Consider the following 14230-nt stretch of genomic DNA (forward strand, 5'->3'; position numbering starts at 1 on the left):
AACACATCTTGAAATCAAGAGATATTGTAGTGTGTGTGTGTGTGTGTGTGTGTGTGTGTGTGTGTGTGTGTTATGTGATAAGTGTCCTCTTTAATCCCCATCCCCTATTTCTCCCATCCTCCCACTCACCTCCCCTCTGGTAGCCATCAGTTTGTTCTCCATAGATAAAGAGTCTGTTTCTTGTTTGTCTCTCTTCCCTTTTTTGTATTTGCTCATTTGTCTTCTTTCTTTAGTTAACCCAAGTGTCCTCTTCATGAGGTACAGAGACCTATAAAGGGGGCCAGAATCACGGCCTCAGAATTGGGAAGAGTTTTTTTATGTCATGCAACCCAAATTCCCAGCCCTTGTTCCATTGTCCTCTTCATCCCTGCCCCTGGCAGATTTTGCTAATGGACATTTCTTCTAAATCTTTCCTCTTGGACCCAAAATGGCTTCAGAACCTTTTTTGACATGGCACTTGACAGCCACTATCAGTCCATTGGAAGTAATGACAAAGATGAAAATCCATTTGCTAATTCTGGTCAAATTAGAAAACCTGTCTAAGGCAGAGAGAATCCCTTCCCCAACATTCCCCACCAGTGCACCTGGTTGGACCTCAGCCTGAGTGCACAGTGTTTTTGGATATTCCAACCTACTTTTTCCAGTAAATTTAATTCTCAGGAAGTCCTGTCTTATTTTGAATTAAAGCTTGTAACTTTCAGCCACTGGTTCTATTTCATTGGAACATTTGAAAATAGAGCAGTCTGATATTTTCAACCAAAATAAAGAGATTAATGCTGATTAGTGATCAAATTACTTAATGGATAATTTAAAAAATAATGCTTCCTTAACAACTGCTATGTGCCAGGTGCCCTTCTGCATACTTTCCATGAATTGGCTCCTATGTGACAGTTCTATGAGGAAACTACTTCTTTTATCTCTGTGACGGTCACTTAGATATCTAAGTCGCTCTCCCACTCCAGACTGCCCTGCCTTTCCTAAGAGAAACATTTCAAGTCCCTCCAAGTTTGAAATGTTCTTTTCTGGTAGATTTATCTTTCCAAAGAGACTTTCTAGAAGCCCGCATGGTCTGGACAACATGGAGTACTATGGGACATCTCCAGTTCCATTCCAAGCTCTGTAAGCCTCTGCCAATTATCCCGGGCTCTTTGGGTACCTTTGTTGCATCATTGACACCCACTGACCTGTTACATGGCCACCAACCATTCCATAGGTTTGGGTTTTTTTTTTAAATAAACATCTTTATATTCTATATTTATCAGTCAATGTTTTGTGGGTTTTTTTTTGTTTGTTTTTTTGTTTTTTGTTTTTTAAGATTTTATTTATTTGAGAGTGATCATGAGCAGGGCAGGGAGGAGCAGAGGCAGAGGGAGAAACAGACTCCCCACTGAGTAGGGAGCTTGACACACACCAGGCTGGATCCCAGGACACCGGGATCATGACCTGAGCAGAAGGCAGATGGTTCACCACCAACGAAGCCATGCAGGCTCCCCTATCAGTCAGTGTTTTTAAAAATACTTTCCTTTTGAACTTTCTCTAGTTGGTTTTGATCCATCCTTTCAGCCACCAGGGTTGTCTGGTGCTCTGGTCCTGGTATCCAACTCCTTCGTGTACCCTGCCAGTCTCCTGTCCCCCTTGTGAAACTGTCTGACAGATGAAAGCACAGAGCTAACGCTCTCTTTCAGTCCGACACTGACCCGTGAATAGCCCCCATTTGCGTCTCTCTGGAAGCAGGTAAATGGTTTTGAAAAAACATTCCGCTGAGCACCAGCCTACCACTCTTACTTGTTTTTTATTATAGTAAATAAGCAGCCTGTTTCTTGGAAAGCTAACGGACAGTTGATGCATTTGTTCTAGAGAAATATTTTGGGCCTGGCTGTCCCCAAACCAATTCTTGTCCCCGGCTCCTGTTTCTCTGCTTCCTGCCTAGTAATTAATGTTGTCCTAAAATAGTGGGAAGAAACTAAAGAGGGTAATTTGCGGAAATCACTTGCGCTGTAGGGGACTGATCGCTCCCTTTAAGAGGTAATTTTAGCTGTTTTCTCTGCTCCCTTCCCCTCCCCAATATTTTAGGGGTTTCTATGGTTTGAGTCAGAAATTCCAGGTTGGTATATAGGCCAGGTGATCTCTAGTTGATGATAGTATCTCTTGCTTTATGGAGGACTGATGAGGGGAGGCTGGTGGAGGAGGTCTGCACAGGGAAGACAGTGGGGTAGGGAGAGGGGAGTCTGAACCGGATGGAGGGAAGGGAAGAGAGAGAGACTGCTAAAATTCCTTGAGCATCTATGGTACACTGGGCACGGTGCTCAGTACATCGCCCAGTTGGTGGGGGGAGGGTGTCATTATACCCACTTTCAGATGAAGACACCAAGGCTTCTAGAGCCAATATGAGCTGCCCTATGGTCCTACGACTGGTACATGTTAGAGTCCTCATTCATACTAGCGTCTGTAGCATTCCAAAGCCCACGTTCGTCCCACCACACTGTGATGCCTCAAGGAATCCGCTTCCCCTCAAGAGGAAGGGCCGTTGAGTAGAGATGGAAAGAGAAACAAAACATAGGTTGAGAGAAGCAAATGGGATGAAGAGGGTCAGCAAGTTCTGAGGTTGTTGGTGGCCCTTGGCCTTCTAGGGCTGAGGATGCAAAGATTTGTTGTGGCCTGTCGGAAAATGCCCATGGCCGTGTTTACTCTCCTCCGGAGCTCTGTCCTAGAGTCTGCAGAGATTCTAGGCTACCACGGGAGGGGGTAATAGGGCCGCCTACATGGCAGTTAGATTGTCACCCTGGGGTCAGATGACATCAGGTGGTGTCTCATCAGGGTAGCTGCTCTCTCCTGCTTTTTTAGAAACAGAAGCATTTTAGGAAAGAGAGCCATAAAACCAGCATCTTTATAGCCTGCCTTATTTTCTGGTTGACTTCCATTATAAAAATCGGAGAGATTTTCAGCACAGAACTATTTCCAAAACACTAAAGTGATCCCCCACCCGCCTCCACCGGCCCCCTGGGTTTTTACTGATTCTTGTGCTGAATCTGGGCTCTTCCTCTTCCTTCCTCCCCATACTGCAGAAGCATCTCCTGTGATTGTGGCTATTTGTGTCCTGGTTGGGGGTCCCTCACCCTGAGGAGGTACTCCTTAAAGTGAGAGGTGACATGATTCCCCTTTGCGCATTCACACTGCCTGAACAAAGCGATCTCTCATAATAGCATCTGAGACCTTACAAAGCAAAGCTAAGGCAGATTGGAGCTTAGCTGTCATGGCAGTAATTCACAGCATCTTCAATGTCAACTCAGATGGGCCAAGTGTCCTTAACTAACGGAATGGAAAGGCGGACACGGCAGCCTGACCTTCCTCTTACAGTGGGGATCCTGTGACTTGCTGGCCATCCAGGATTTCTGGGCACATTCTTTTTAACTATGCCACGCGTCTGTCGGGGACAGAAGACAGTCGGTAATTCTGGAACGAGAGGATTTCAGAAGCCGAAATTTGGCGCCACGCCTGCGATTAGTTTGGTGACAAGAACAGTGGGGGCACGAGTTGTATTGTCCGTGGTATCGAGACTCTGGCCTTTCCCCCCACTAGCAAGCCAAATTACAGCAGCAGATGGACATGCAGAAGAACCACATCTTCCGTCTGACTCAAGGGCTGCAAGAAGCTCTGGACCGGGCAGATCTGCTGAAGACGGAAAGGAGCGATCTGGAATATCAGCTAGAAAACATTCAGGTGAGAACCAGCACAGGGAATTTACTTAGAAATTGCCTGCGGATGCAAAGCGTCATGGCTGAAAGCCTTCTGGTGAAATGATGAGAATGATCTCTTTATACTGTGTGTTTCCCCTGTATTTCATTATGAAAATTTCCAAACCTTCAGAGAAGTTAGAGCATACCTGTAATGATCAGCTCTGAGATTCTAATATTTACCCCTGACTTTTTTTTTTTTCTTCCCCGTATGCATATCCATCTATCAGTCCTTTTTTTAGTTTTGTTTTTGGCCATAAGAAAAGGAGTAAGTAAATATTGGCCCAGTGCAGTCTTTGTTGAATTTTCATAAGCTAGTATCCTCATGACTTAGTTTTTTTATTTTCTTAAAGTACCAAATTTATTTATTTTTATTTTTATTTTTTAATTTTTTTTTTTTAGGTTTTAGTTTATTTATTTGACAGAAAGAGAGATCACAAGTAGGCAGAGGGGCAGGCAGAGAGTGGAGTGGGGGGGGAAGCAGGCTCCCCACTGAGAAGAGAGCCCAAAGTGGGGCTTGATCCCAGGACCCCGAGATCATGACCTGAGCTGAAGGCAGAGGCTTAACCCACTGAGCCACCCAGGCGCCCCTAAAGTACCAAATTTAAAAGCATCTTTCTTTTGAGGGCTGAGCTTATTTTTGTTTTTATGAATTTTTAGGTTCTCTATTCTCACGAAAAGGTGAAAATGGAAGGTACTATTTCTCAACAAACCAAACTCATTGACTTTCTGCAAGCCAAAATGGACCAGCCCGCTAAGAAGAAAAAGGTGGGTCCTCCTGTTTGAAAAGTGGAGAGTTTTTGCTCGGCCATTGTGATTCATTAAATACCGCTGTGATAGATAATTAGAGAAACATCAAAGAAAACAAAACGCACATTTTCTTGTTTTATACTGGGTTGAAAAGAGGTTTTGAGATAGAACAGTCCTTACAGAAGGGATGTCATTAATCAAGTCTGTAACACACTGCTTTGTGTTCATGGCCTTTAAAATTATAGTGCCTGTATCTGGTTTCCTAAGCAGCTGGGATGCGGGGGGGTGGGGGGTGGGCAGCACAGAGAAAGGTTTATATGGAGGTCATTGTACAAGATTCCAGAAGGATTAGCAGCTCACAGGTACAGGACTATAGAGATTACTGGACATGGATTCGGGATTCGACAGAGAGAGAGGGGTCCTCAGTTCTGTTGAAGGATTCTTAGGGCACAGGTACAGGGCTCTAGAAAAGACTTGAAATTACCCAGCCCAGTCCTTTTGATTGACAAAGGCCTGTGTGACACCAGGAGCCAGGGAGTTGAGGTGACTTGCCTACAGTGCCTGACTGGATAGCTAGGCCCTCCACTGAGGGCCGCTCCATCCCTTTAAAATTGTGATAAACAAACAAATGAAAAACTGTGACCAAAAAGAAAATTAAAAAAAATACAACCGTGGACAGGGTTCTATGTAGATGCACCTGGGAAGATTTTTACTACACCCAAAACATACTTCCCTAAACCACCGGGCCCCCCTGCCCCCAACCCCAGGAGGTTTGGCTACGTGTTCTCAGCTGGAAAAGGTCTCTAAGGAGTTGGAGTTTGCTTCCAAAGGCATTCCTGCCCCAGAGGAGCAGTGGCAGCCCCCCTCTGACTTGAGTTACATGAGAAGGGGCTGGGGTAGGCAGTTGGGGCCCGTGGTGCCAGCGCTGTTTGAACTATTAGGAGCAAGGGCAGCCTTCAGAAGCAGCGTCCTCCTCTGGGGGCTGCTGGGAAGGGATGTTCTTTGCCATGTGACTGTTTCTGCTTGTTATGCTGACGATATTTAATCTTCTTTTATGATATTGAATCTTTTTTTATTTTAACAGCCGATTGTTATCTGACTGTGTCATGTGCTGTAGTTAGGGTGTTTCCATTGATTTCTGTTTTTTTTTCAGTCCCATTATTCCCTGTGTTTTCCTTTTTTTCCTCCGTGTCCAGTATGTGTTTTCCATTTGCATTTTTTTTTTTTTTAATTTTTGAGTAGGCCCCTTGTTTTGATATCACTTTACTAGTCAGGTTTTTGGTCTCCTTTTTAAAAAAAATTTTTTTTTTTTTTAAACCCTCATCTCTGTGTCTTGTAACTAAGCGTCATGAGACAAACGTGGAGCAAGAGTGATTTCCGAACCATCCCTCCTGACTCCATCCTCCACTTCCATTTTTTGAGGGTAAAGACTCAGGAAATGGCTCTCCTTCTTGGGAATGCTAAAGGAAGAGGTGGTGGCAGTTCAAGCATCTTGAACCCTCTTGTTGAAAATTTGCGAAACCCTATTTTTTTCCAGCCGGCTGGAATGGGCTGTGGCTCAGTCTCCCTTTTCCCCCCTTCACATGCCATTTTTACTAAATCCGCTTACAGTGAGTATGCTCCTGGCTTTCGTGGTTTGCTTCTCTTGAGTCAGAGTTCCTTTAGCTAGTTTCAAGTGCCAGTTTCCAGGAGTTAGGAGATATCTCTGTTTCCATTGCTAGGGTTTATTTAGTCGACGGAAAGAGGACCCTGCTTTGCCCACACAGGTTCCTCTGCAGTACAATGAGCTGAAGGTGGCTCTGGAGAAGGAGAAAGCTCGTTGCGCAGAGCTAGAGGAAGCCCTTCAGAAGACCCGCATCGAGCTCCGGTCTGCCCGGGAGGAAGGTAGGGGCACTCGCTATGCCGGGTCTGTGGGGAAAGGCAGAGGACCCACCTCAATGGTCGTACTAGTTCAGCATCTGTCTTGGTGGCCCAAAAGTTCTCAGTCCAGACGTCCTAAGTCTGAACGAGTCACAGCGTCCTTGGCATTGCCCGTTCGGCGTGATGCATGTTCTTTTGGTCTTGGGTCCTCAAAAGACAGCCCAGGGACAGTCCGCTTGGTTTTGGCCTCTTGGTGTCCCAGCTAACCAAAAGACATCGGACCGATCTCTCTCCAGCTGCCCACCGAAAGGCCACAGACCATCCACACCCATCTACGCCAGCCACCGCAAGGCAACAGATCGCCATGTCCGCCATCGTGCGGTCACCCGAGCACCAGCCCAGTGCCATGAGCCTGCTGGCCCCGCCATCCAGCCGCAGAAAGGAGTCGTCCACTCCAGAGGGTACGTGCTCAAGGAACCGCTGGAGTTCTGCAGAAAATTGTTTTTAATCAACTAAGATAATGCACACGTATGGTGAAAGTGACAAGTCATAATATTAAGGGTGATAATGCTGAAGAGTAAGAAGTCTGTCTTCTCCCCCGTCCCAGGCCAGTTCGCTGAGCTGGAGACCACCAGTGCATTCTTCCTGCAGCAGTTCATGCACGTAGGCACATGTCATGGTATTCATGTGTCTCATATAATTATATTTAAAGAGTATGAGAAAATAGGCATATTTTCCTCAGCCCTTTTTTCTACTGTAAATATCACAGCACACTACGCTGTACCCTGCAAAACACCTTTCTTTCACTTAAAATCCTGTCTTAGATTGTTTATGAATGCCTGTGCCTGGAACTCGTCCTCTCAGAGGACTACGTGGTAGTCACTGGCGTGGGTACGTGGCTCACCCGTTAGACCAGCCCCTGCTGATGGGCGCTGGGGTTGTTTTCAGTCTGTCCTCGGCAGGAGCGCCCTGCAGTGGAATCCTGCGCCTCTGCGGGCGCTGCGGCCGCGTGGTTAGCTCTGGGGAAATGACTCCCTGCGTTAGAGATTATTTGCATTTTGAGTGTCAGAGGTTTGATCCATTTTATATTCTTACCAACAGTGTAAGAAGTTTTCTTTGTGGTCTTAGAAGTACTCTGTTTGCCTAGAGAGGAAAAGGACTTTAAAAAAAAGAAAAAAAAAAAAAGGCCAGGTTGTGAGGGCGATCTGGCTGCGACATCTGTCACCCTGTTGATCGCCAGGGTTGATTCGGCTGATCTGGCTGGCGAGGCAGGTGTCCCCCTCCTCCCTCACCGCTCTGTGGGCATCCCCCAACAAAGCCGCGCGCTCGGTCAAAGGTGATGGCCTTCCCGGATAGAGGAGGACTGTTCTTTGGTCAAGGGTATATGAGTAGCTGAGCTTTCCCGCTCGAACCTTCAAACAAGCTCTCAGGGTCCATTCATAGGAGAATGTCATGTGGTCGAGCTTCTAAGACTCTAGACGCACCCAAATGAGGCGCTGCCTGTGGCAAACTACCTCGCTTTAAAAAAAAAAAAAAAAAAAAAAAAGGCCAAGGAAGGTGGTTTGGAAGGTCTTAGGAGATCATAGAATAAAGCTGCTGGGTGGCATCACGGTGTCACAGTGTAACAGGTGTTAGTGGCAAATCTCGATGGCGTTTTAGTGTGTTGGTGGGTTTTCTTCAACATTGGTTTCTCTCCAGCGATGATGCCGTCTTATTTCCTGTTTCCATAACACTTTGAATCAAAGAGCTTTACTCTTAAACGCATCGTGATGGTGATGGTAACACAGGGGAAGAAAACCTGTCTGGCCGTGGTGTCTGTTGCCTGGGCTCCATAGAGCAGCGGCCGGCAAGGGTCTGAGGGTCCCAGGCCCCTGCTTCCCGTGTGCTGCACACTGACTGGGCGAGAGTACACGCATGTATTTATTCCTTATGGTTTTGTTTTGTTTTTGTTTTTTTTTTAAGATTTTTTTATTTCTTTATTTAACAGAGAGATCACAAGTAGACAGAGAGGCAGGCAGAGAGGGAGGGGGAAGCAGGCTCCCTGCTGAGCAGAGATCCCGATGCAGGGCTCAATCCCACCCTGAGCCAAAGGCAGAGGCTTTAACCCACTGAGCCACCCAGGCGCCCCTCCTTATGGTTTTCTGATCAAGGATGGAGGCCATGTTCTGTGCAGAACCCAATTTGGATTCAGAAATTTGGGTCCTGAGCTTTGCTGTTTAAAGCTGTCTTTAATTGGGTCACTGTGGAGAGGGGGGCCTATTAAGTTGGGGGTGTGTGTGTGCAGGAAGCAACCTTCTTATTTTAACAGACTGGTATATAAATGTAAGAATTCGATTCTTAAGGCTTACACATTGAGTTTTTCACCAGAGGAGGCTCTTCATGAAAGAACAGGACATGAGGAGAGAATTCTTCAGTCAGTTTATGTATGTAATAACTAGAAGTTCTGTAATTCAGAACTGATTTTTTAAACTGAATTCTAAAAACTTCCAGATATGAGGTTCATCGGGAAAACAAAACTTCTGTGATTAAAGTACCTATAAACAGTTGACTTAAAAACATATGTTTACTTAGGCCCACAAACATCTCTGCTATCTTATAGCCTGTCTTCTGCCAGTAGAATGTTCTTTAAAAATACTTAACTCCTGATGACTGGATAATGGAGATTTGAAGTTGAGTCCTATAAATCTGGATGCATCTGTTAGTGTTAAAGTAGTTTCACACTCTGTAACTAATCTGCTGTAATGGCTTTTTAACAGCTTTATTGAGATAAATCCGCGTACCGTACAACTCACACATTTGAAGCGTATGATGTTTTTCATCAAGTGCACAGGGTTGTACAACCACTGAATCATAATTTTGGGACATTTTTAGCCTCAACCTTTCTGTCCCCCAAAAGCACGCTGCCTGATAGCAGACACTCCCCATTCTCTCCTCTGCCTGACCTCTGGCAGCCACTAAGCCGAACAGGTTTGCTACTCTGGACATTGCACATAAGTGAGATCCTACCGGATCCTTTTTTTGTCTGGTTTCTTTCATTGAGCGTAATCCTAAAATTCAGCCATGTTAAAGCATTTATTAGTTCTTCACTTGCTCCGGTTGAGTAAATTATGTTGTATGGAGAGTGCATCTTGTTTCCTAATCCACTGATAATCATTTGGGTTGTTTCCAAATTTTGGCCTTTATAAATAATGTTGCTGTGAACGTTGTATGTTGTGGCTACGTATGTTTCCATTTAACTTGGGGCTGTACCTGGGAATGGAATCACTGGGTCTCTACCATTGCTGGGTAATCCTAAATTTAACTTTTCAAGGGCCTGCCAAACTGTCTTCCAGAGTGGCCACACCATTTGACATTCCCACCAGCAGTGTATGAAGGTTTTAATTTCTCCACATCCTCACCAACATTTGTTTCCTGCATTTTAAAAAAAATATTTTATTATTTGCCAGAGAGAGGAGACACAGTGAGAGGGAACACAAGCAGGGGGAGTGGGAGAGGGAGAAGCAGGCTCCCCGCCGAGCAAGGAGCCCAATGTGGGACTCGATCCCAGCACTCTGGGATCATGACCCGAGCTGAAGGCAGATGCTTAACAACTGAGCCACCCAGGTGTCCCCCTGCATTTTTTATTCTAGACGTCAAAGGGGGTGTGAAGTGGAATCTCATTGTGCTTTTGATTTGTATTTTTCTAATGACTCATGATGCTGACCATCTTTTCATGTGCTTCTTGGTCATTATCTTCTTTGGAGAGATGTCTAGTCAAATCCTTTGCCCATTTTAAAGTTGGGTTATTTGTCTTTTTGTTATTGAGTTGTAAGAGCTTTTTATATACTGTAGCAACAAGTCCCTTGTCAGAGAGATGATTTACAAATATTCTTTCCCATTCTTTTTGTTTTGTTTTGTTTTTTAACTTTCTTGATGGGATCATTTGTAAAACCTAATAATTTTTTTTTAAAACTTTACTTCAGAATTCAGTCGGCGTCTTAAGGAGCGCATGCACCACAATATTCCTCACCGATTTAACGTAGGACTGAACATGCGAGCCACAAAGTGTGCTGTGTGTCTGGATACTGTGCACTTTGGGCGCCAGGCATCCAAATGTCTTGGTAAGAGCAGTGGCTGTGCATGCGCAGTGGGCACCTGCATGTCTCCACTCATGGGGGTGGGTTGTTTTTTTCTTTTTCCTTTCTTCTTTAAAGATCTATTTATTTATGTTAGAGAGAGAGAGGGAACAGAGTGGGGAGGGGTAGAGGAAGAGGGAGAGAGGATCTCAAGTGGACTCTGCGCTGAGCGTGGAGTCTGACGCAGGGCTCAATCTCACGATCCCGAGATCACAATCTGAGTCAAAACCAAGAGTTGGACACTCAACCTACTGTGCCCTCCAGGCGCCCCAGTGTTTTTCCTTTTTAAATTTTTCATCCTGTAGTACATTCATTTTCAAGCTTTCAGTTTCAGTGGGAGGACACTATTTTTCCCCCACTAAAGGAATGAGCTTATCCGTGTTTCCAGCTCATGTCTCCACCGCCCTATGCAAAATGCCTTGTGCTTTGCTGGTTTCCAGCCCCCTGTTTTTGTCCAGATTGCTCTCTCCCCACCTTTAGGTTGTGTGCTGGCTCTAGCTGAACTGTGCCGACCGGTCCCTTACATACTTTTGTGGTGGCCTGGGGAGAAGCGGGGAACATTGTGTCAAGAACACTTGGCTCCCTCGTTTCCTCTCTGGGCCTGGCTTCTGGGAACGCTTAGGGATTACCTGGCTGTTGGGGCTTGGCTGGGACTTGGCTGGCAGAGGGACGCATGGGCCAGGATCTGCCAGGGTGTTTTCAGGCTGTTCCCTGCTTTTCTCCAGAATGTCAGGTGATGTGTCATCCCAAGTGCTCCACGTGCTTGCCCGCCACCTGTGGCCTGCCAGCCGAGTATGCCACACACTTTACCGAGGCCTTCTGCCGTGACAAAATGAACTCCCCAGGTCTCCAGTCCAAGGAGCCCAGCAGCGGCTTGCACCTGGAAGGGTGGATGAAGGTGCCCAGGTACTGTGGCAGGGAGCCTCGGGCTGGGGCAGGTGCTGGTGAGGACGCCACCCCAACGACCGTTGGGAATAAGGGTTATTTGGAGACAAAGGCACTTGACAAACCGCCGGTCTCAGAAGGACAGTCTGACCTCCCCTCTCTCTTTCTGAAAGTAGGAGATACGATCCTGTGTAAAAGCAGCCCTCCCTTTTCCAGGAGGAAAGGAATATTATCACCAGAGACAGGGATTCAAGCCTTGCGGAGAGAACTCTGCAAAGAACTCTTGTTAAAGTAACTCCTTATCTCCCTTTCGCCTCCCATAACACTTTAGCTGCTTTTTCGTACTTACTAGTCTTTGTTCAAGCCAGTGTACAGACACGTAGGCCTCTCCACCTTTGGGGTCTTCCTTGTCAGGGGGAGACTCCCAGGAACATATAAAATAAAAAAATGTATGCTTCTCTCCCCATTCATCTGTCTGCTACCTGTGGAATTCCTGGGCCAACCACAGAACCTACAAGGGTAGAAGGAAGCTTTGCCACCCCTGACACAACGGCCCTGGCCACTCCCATTCCCAAGCTTTCCACGGGAAGCCTCTTAACTAGGACTCCGTCTCCGTCTTCCCACCGCCACCTCCTCCTCCCTGCGACTGTGCTCTGGACTCCACACCTCTGTTCTTGTGCGTCCCTGTTTTCCCAGGAATAACAAGCGAGGACAGCAAGGCTGGGACAGGAAGTACATTGTCCTGGAGGGATCCAAAGTCCTCATTTATGACAATGAAGCCAGAGAAGGTAAATTAATAATTCAGGGGGAAGTTTCGTTGCACGTGGTTGACCCAGGTCTCCCAGTCTCGGCGTGAAGGCTTTGTTTTTCGGACTGCGTTGAAGCCTTCTACGATTTTCCATTTTTGAAAATTAAAAAGCGAATGGCTTGGCTAAAGGTTATTGGTACGATACTCACGTCTATAGGTCTCCCCTCTGAAGAACCCGCAGGGCGCTGCTCTGAAGATTCTACCTGCTAATACACCTTCAGAGAACTTCTGCCTCAGTCAACTAACCCATAAATCCGCATCGTCATCCGAAATTTGACTGTGCTACTCATCTGACACACTTTATTTTGTTTTTATCTTCCCTCTCCGCCTTCTCTGCACACCTTTCTCCTTCCTCCTTTGTTCTCGTGCGCCTCTCTTTCACGCATACTGTCTCTCTCGCCCTGTCTCTCTCTCTCTCTCTCTTTCTCTTTCCCTCTGTGTTTCTCTCTCTGTTTCTTTCTTCTTCTTTTCTCCCCTTGTTCTTGTTCCTGTTCTTTTGGTTTTCTTTCTGCCCTTCCTCTTTGCACCAAGCTGGACAGAGGCCGGTGGAAGAATTTGAGCTGTGCCTTCCCGACGGGGATGTATCTATTCATGGCGCCGTTGGTGCTTCTGAGCTTGCAAATACAGCCAAAGCAGGTGAGGGGAAGCAGCAGAGCCCGCGAGGGGGCGCACTGGGCTTGTTCAAGCAGCAGGGGTAGAAGGGGCCACCCTCCTCGGCTCGCTGTATTAGTGGGGACTGGGACTTGCGTGCTTGGCGGAGGATCTCTGACACCCCAGGGCCATCCCTCCCGCTGGGATTGAGGGAAGCCACAGCCAACCCCTGCTCTGTCCGATCCCCTAGATGTCCCCTACGTACTGAAGATGGAGTCTCACCCGCACACCACCTGCTGGCCCGGGAGGACGCTCTACTTGCTGGCTCCCAGCTTCCCCGACAAACAGCGCTGGGTCACCGCCTTAGAGTCTGTTGTCGCAGGTGGGAGAGTTTCTAGGGAAAAAGCAGAAGCCGATGCTGTGAGTATGAAGATGGGCGCTGGAGCTTGTCTTTGTAACGCGGGCTGAAGTGGGAACTGACCTGGGTGCTGGGAGCCCTGTCGCTGCCTCCCCAAAGGGTGATGGTCCGAGACTGTCGTGACTGGGACGCTTGCGGGACCAAGACATGGGCTCTGTGCCGGCTTGTCTGGCGTCACACACCCTCCCTCTGCAGCCCTTTAGAATGGGGGAGTCAGAGCCATCAGCCAGCTCTTGGGGTGTGACGGATTTTGGTCATGGCAGCAGACGTACTCATAAGGCGATCCTCTCTCTCGTTTACTCTGATGAGTTTATTTGAAGACTTGAGTTGCAAGCACTTGGCCAGGAAGCAGCGCAGAGGTCTGCCGAAACCATGCCAACTCGGGGAGGGCTTTTCATAACCTTCTGCATAGCTTCCACGTGATCTGCTCTTCTGTAGGCAGGTTCGGGATCCTACTTCTCCCTAAGACGGCAGAGCCGTGGGTGTGCCTTGACTGGCATCACTCCTCCTGGAAAGTTCCAGGATACAACAGGGCTCCGTGCTCACTGGTGTTTTTTCCACCAAAGACCAAACACTGGGCTCCTAGTAAACACGTTCAGTATTTGCAGCGCAGACTTCTTAACCATGAGCCTCTGGGGAGGAGCTCGGCTCCCTGGGTGGACCTGTTTTGATGACTTGTTCTGCGGTTATCTGTGTGAGCCGTTTACTGAAATGCACGTTACTATGTGTGCACTAGGATTGCGACCGTATTCCCTCCGAGCTTCTGCCTGCGTGGGCTCAGGTAAAGATTCAGAGGCTTGCTGCTTCGTTGCTGATGCTGTGCTTTGTCCTTGGGCTGCTGCCTGGAGGGGAAGGAGCCTTCCACGTGGCTTATTAACCCTCTGCGCGTGGCGTCGGTTTCTCTCCTACCGCAGAAGATCTCTCAATGTCTACTTCACTCATTTATTTCCGCGTCCAAGCCGAGGCATAACTCTCATGCTAATTACCAGCCGCCCCAGAGATACCAGTAACTCAGATCAGAATGTGGGCCAAGCCGAGAGCAAATGTGTGTTTCTGGCGTTTTCCGGAT

The 14230-nt window shown here is 47.3% G+C and overlaps 1 protein-coding gene across 1 annotated transcript in view; it reads left to right on the forward strand.

Annotated features, from left to right (window-relative positions):
• CIT (citron rho-interacting serine/threonine kinase) overlaps positions 1 to 14230 on the forward strand; it is a 162176-nt gene that overhangs the window by 129517 nt on the left and 18429 nt on the right. Inside the window, 9 exon segments of the mRNA XM_032876169.1 lie at positions 3580 to 3720; positions 4395 to 4502; positions 6206 to 6368; positions 6641 to 6805; positions 10307 to 10444; positions 11185 to 11365; positions 12041 to 12132; positions 12684 to 12788; positions 12994 to 13163. Coding sequence (XP_032732060.1) covers positions 3580 to 3720; positions 4395 to 4502; positions 6206 to 6368; positions 6641 to 6805; positions 10307 to 10444; positions 11185 to 11365; positions 12041 to 12132; positions 12684 to 12788; positions 12994 to 13163 — 1263 coding nt within the window.

Source organism: Lontra canadensis, unplaced genomic scaffold, assembly GCF_010015895.1.
Source record: "Lontra canadensis isolate GAN:19392208 unplaced genomic scaffold, GSC_riverotter_1.0 scaffold58, whole genome shotgun sequence".
Taxonomy (NCBI): Eukaryota; Metazoa; Chordata; class Mammalia; order Carnivora; family Mustelidae; genus Lontra; species Lontra canadensis.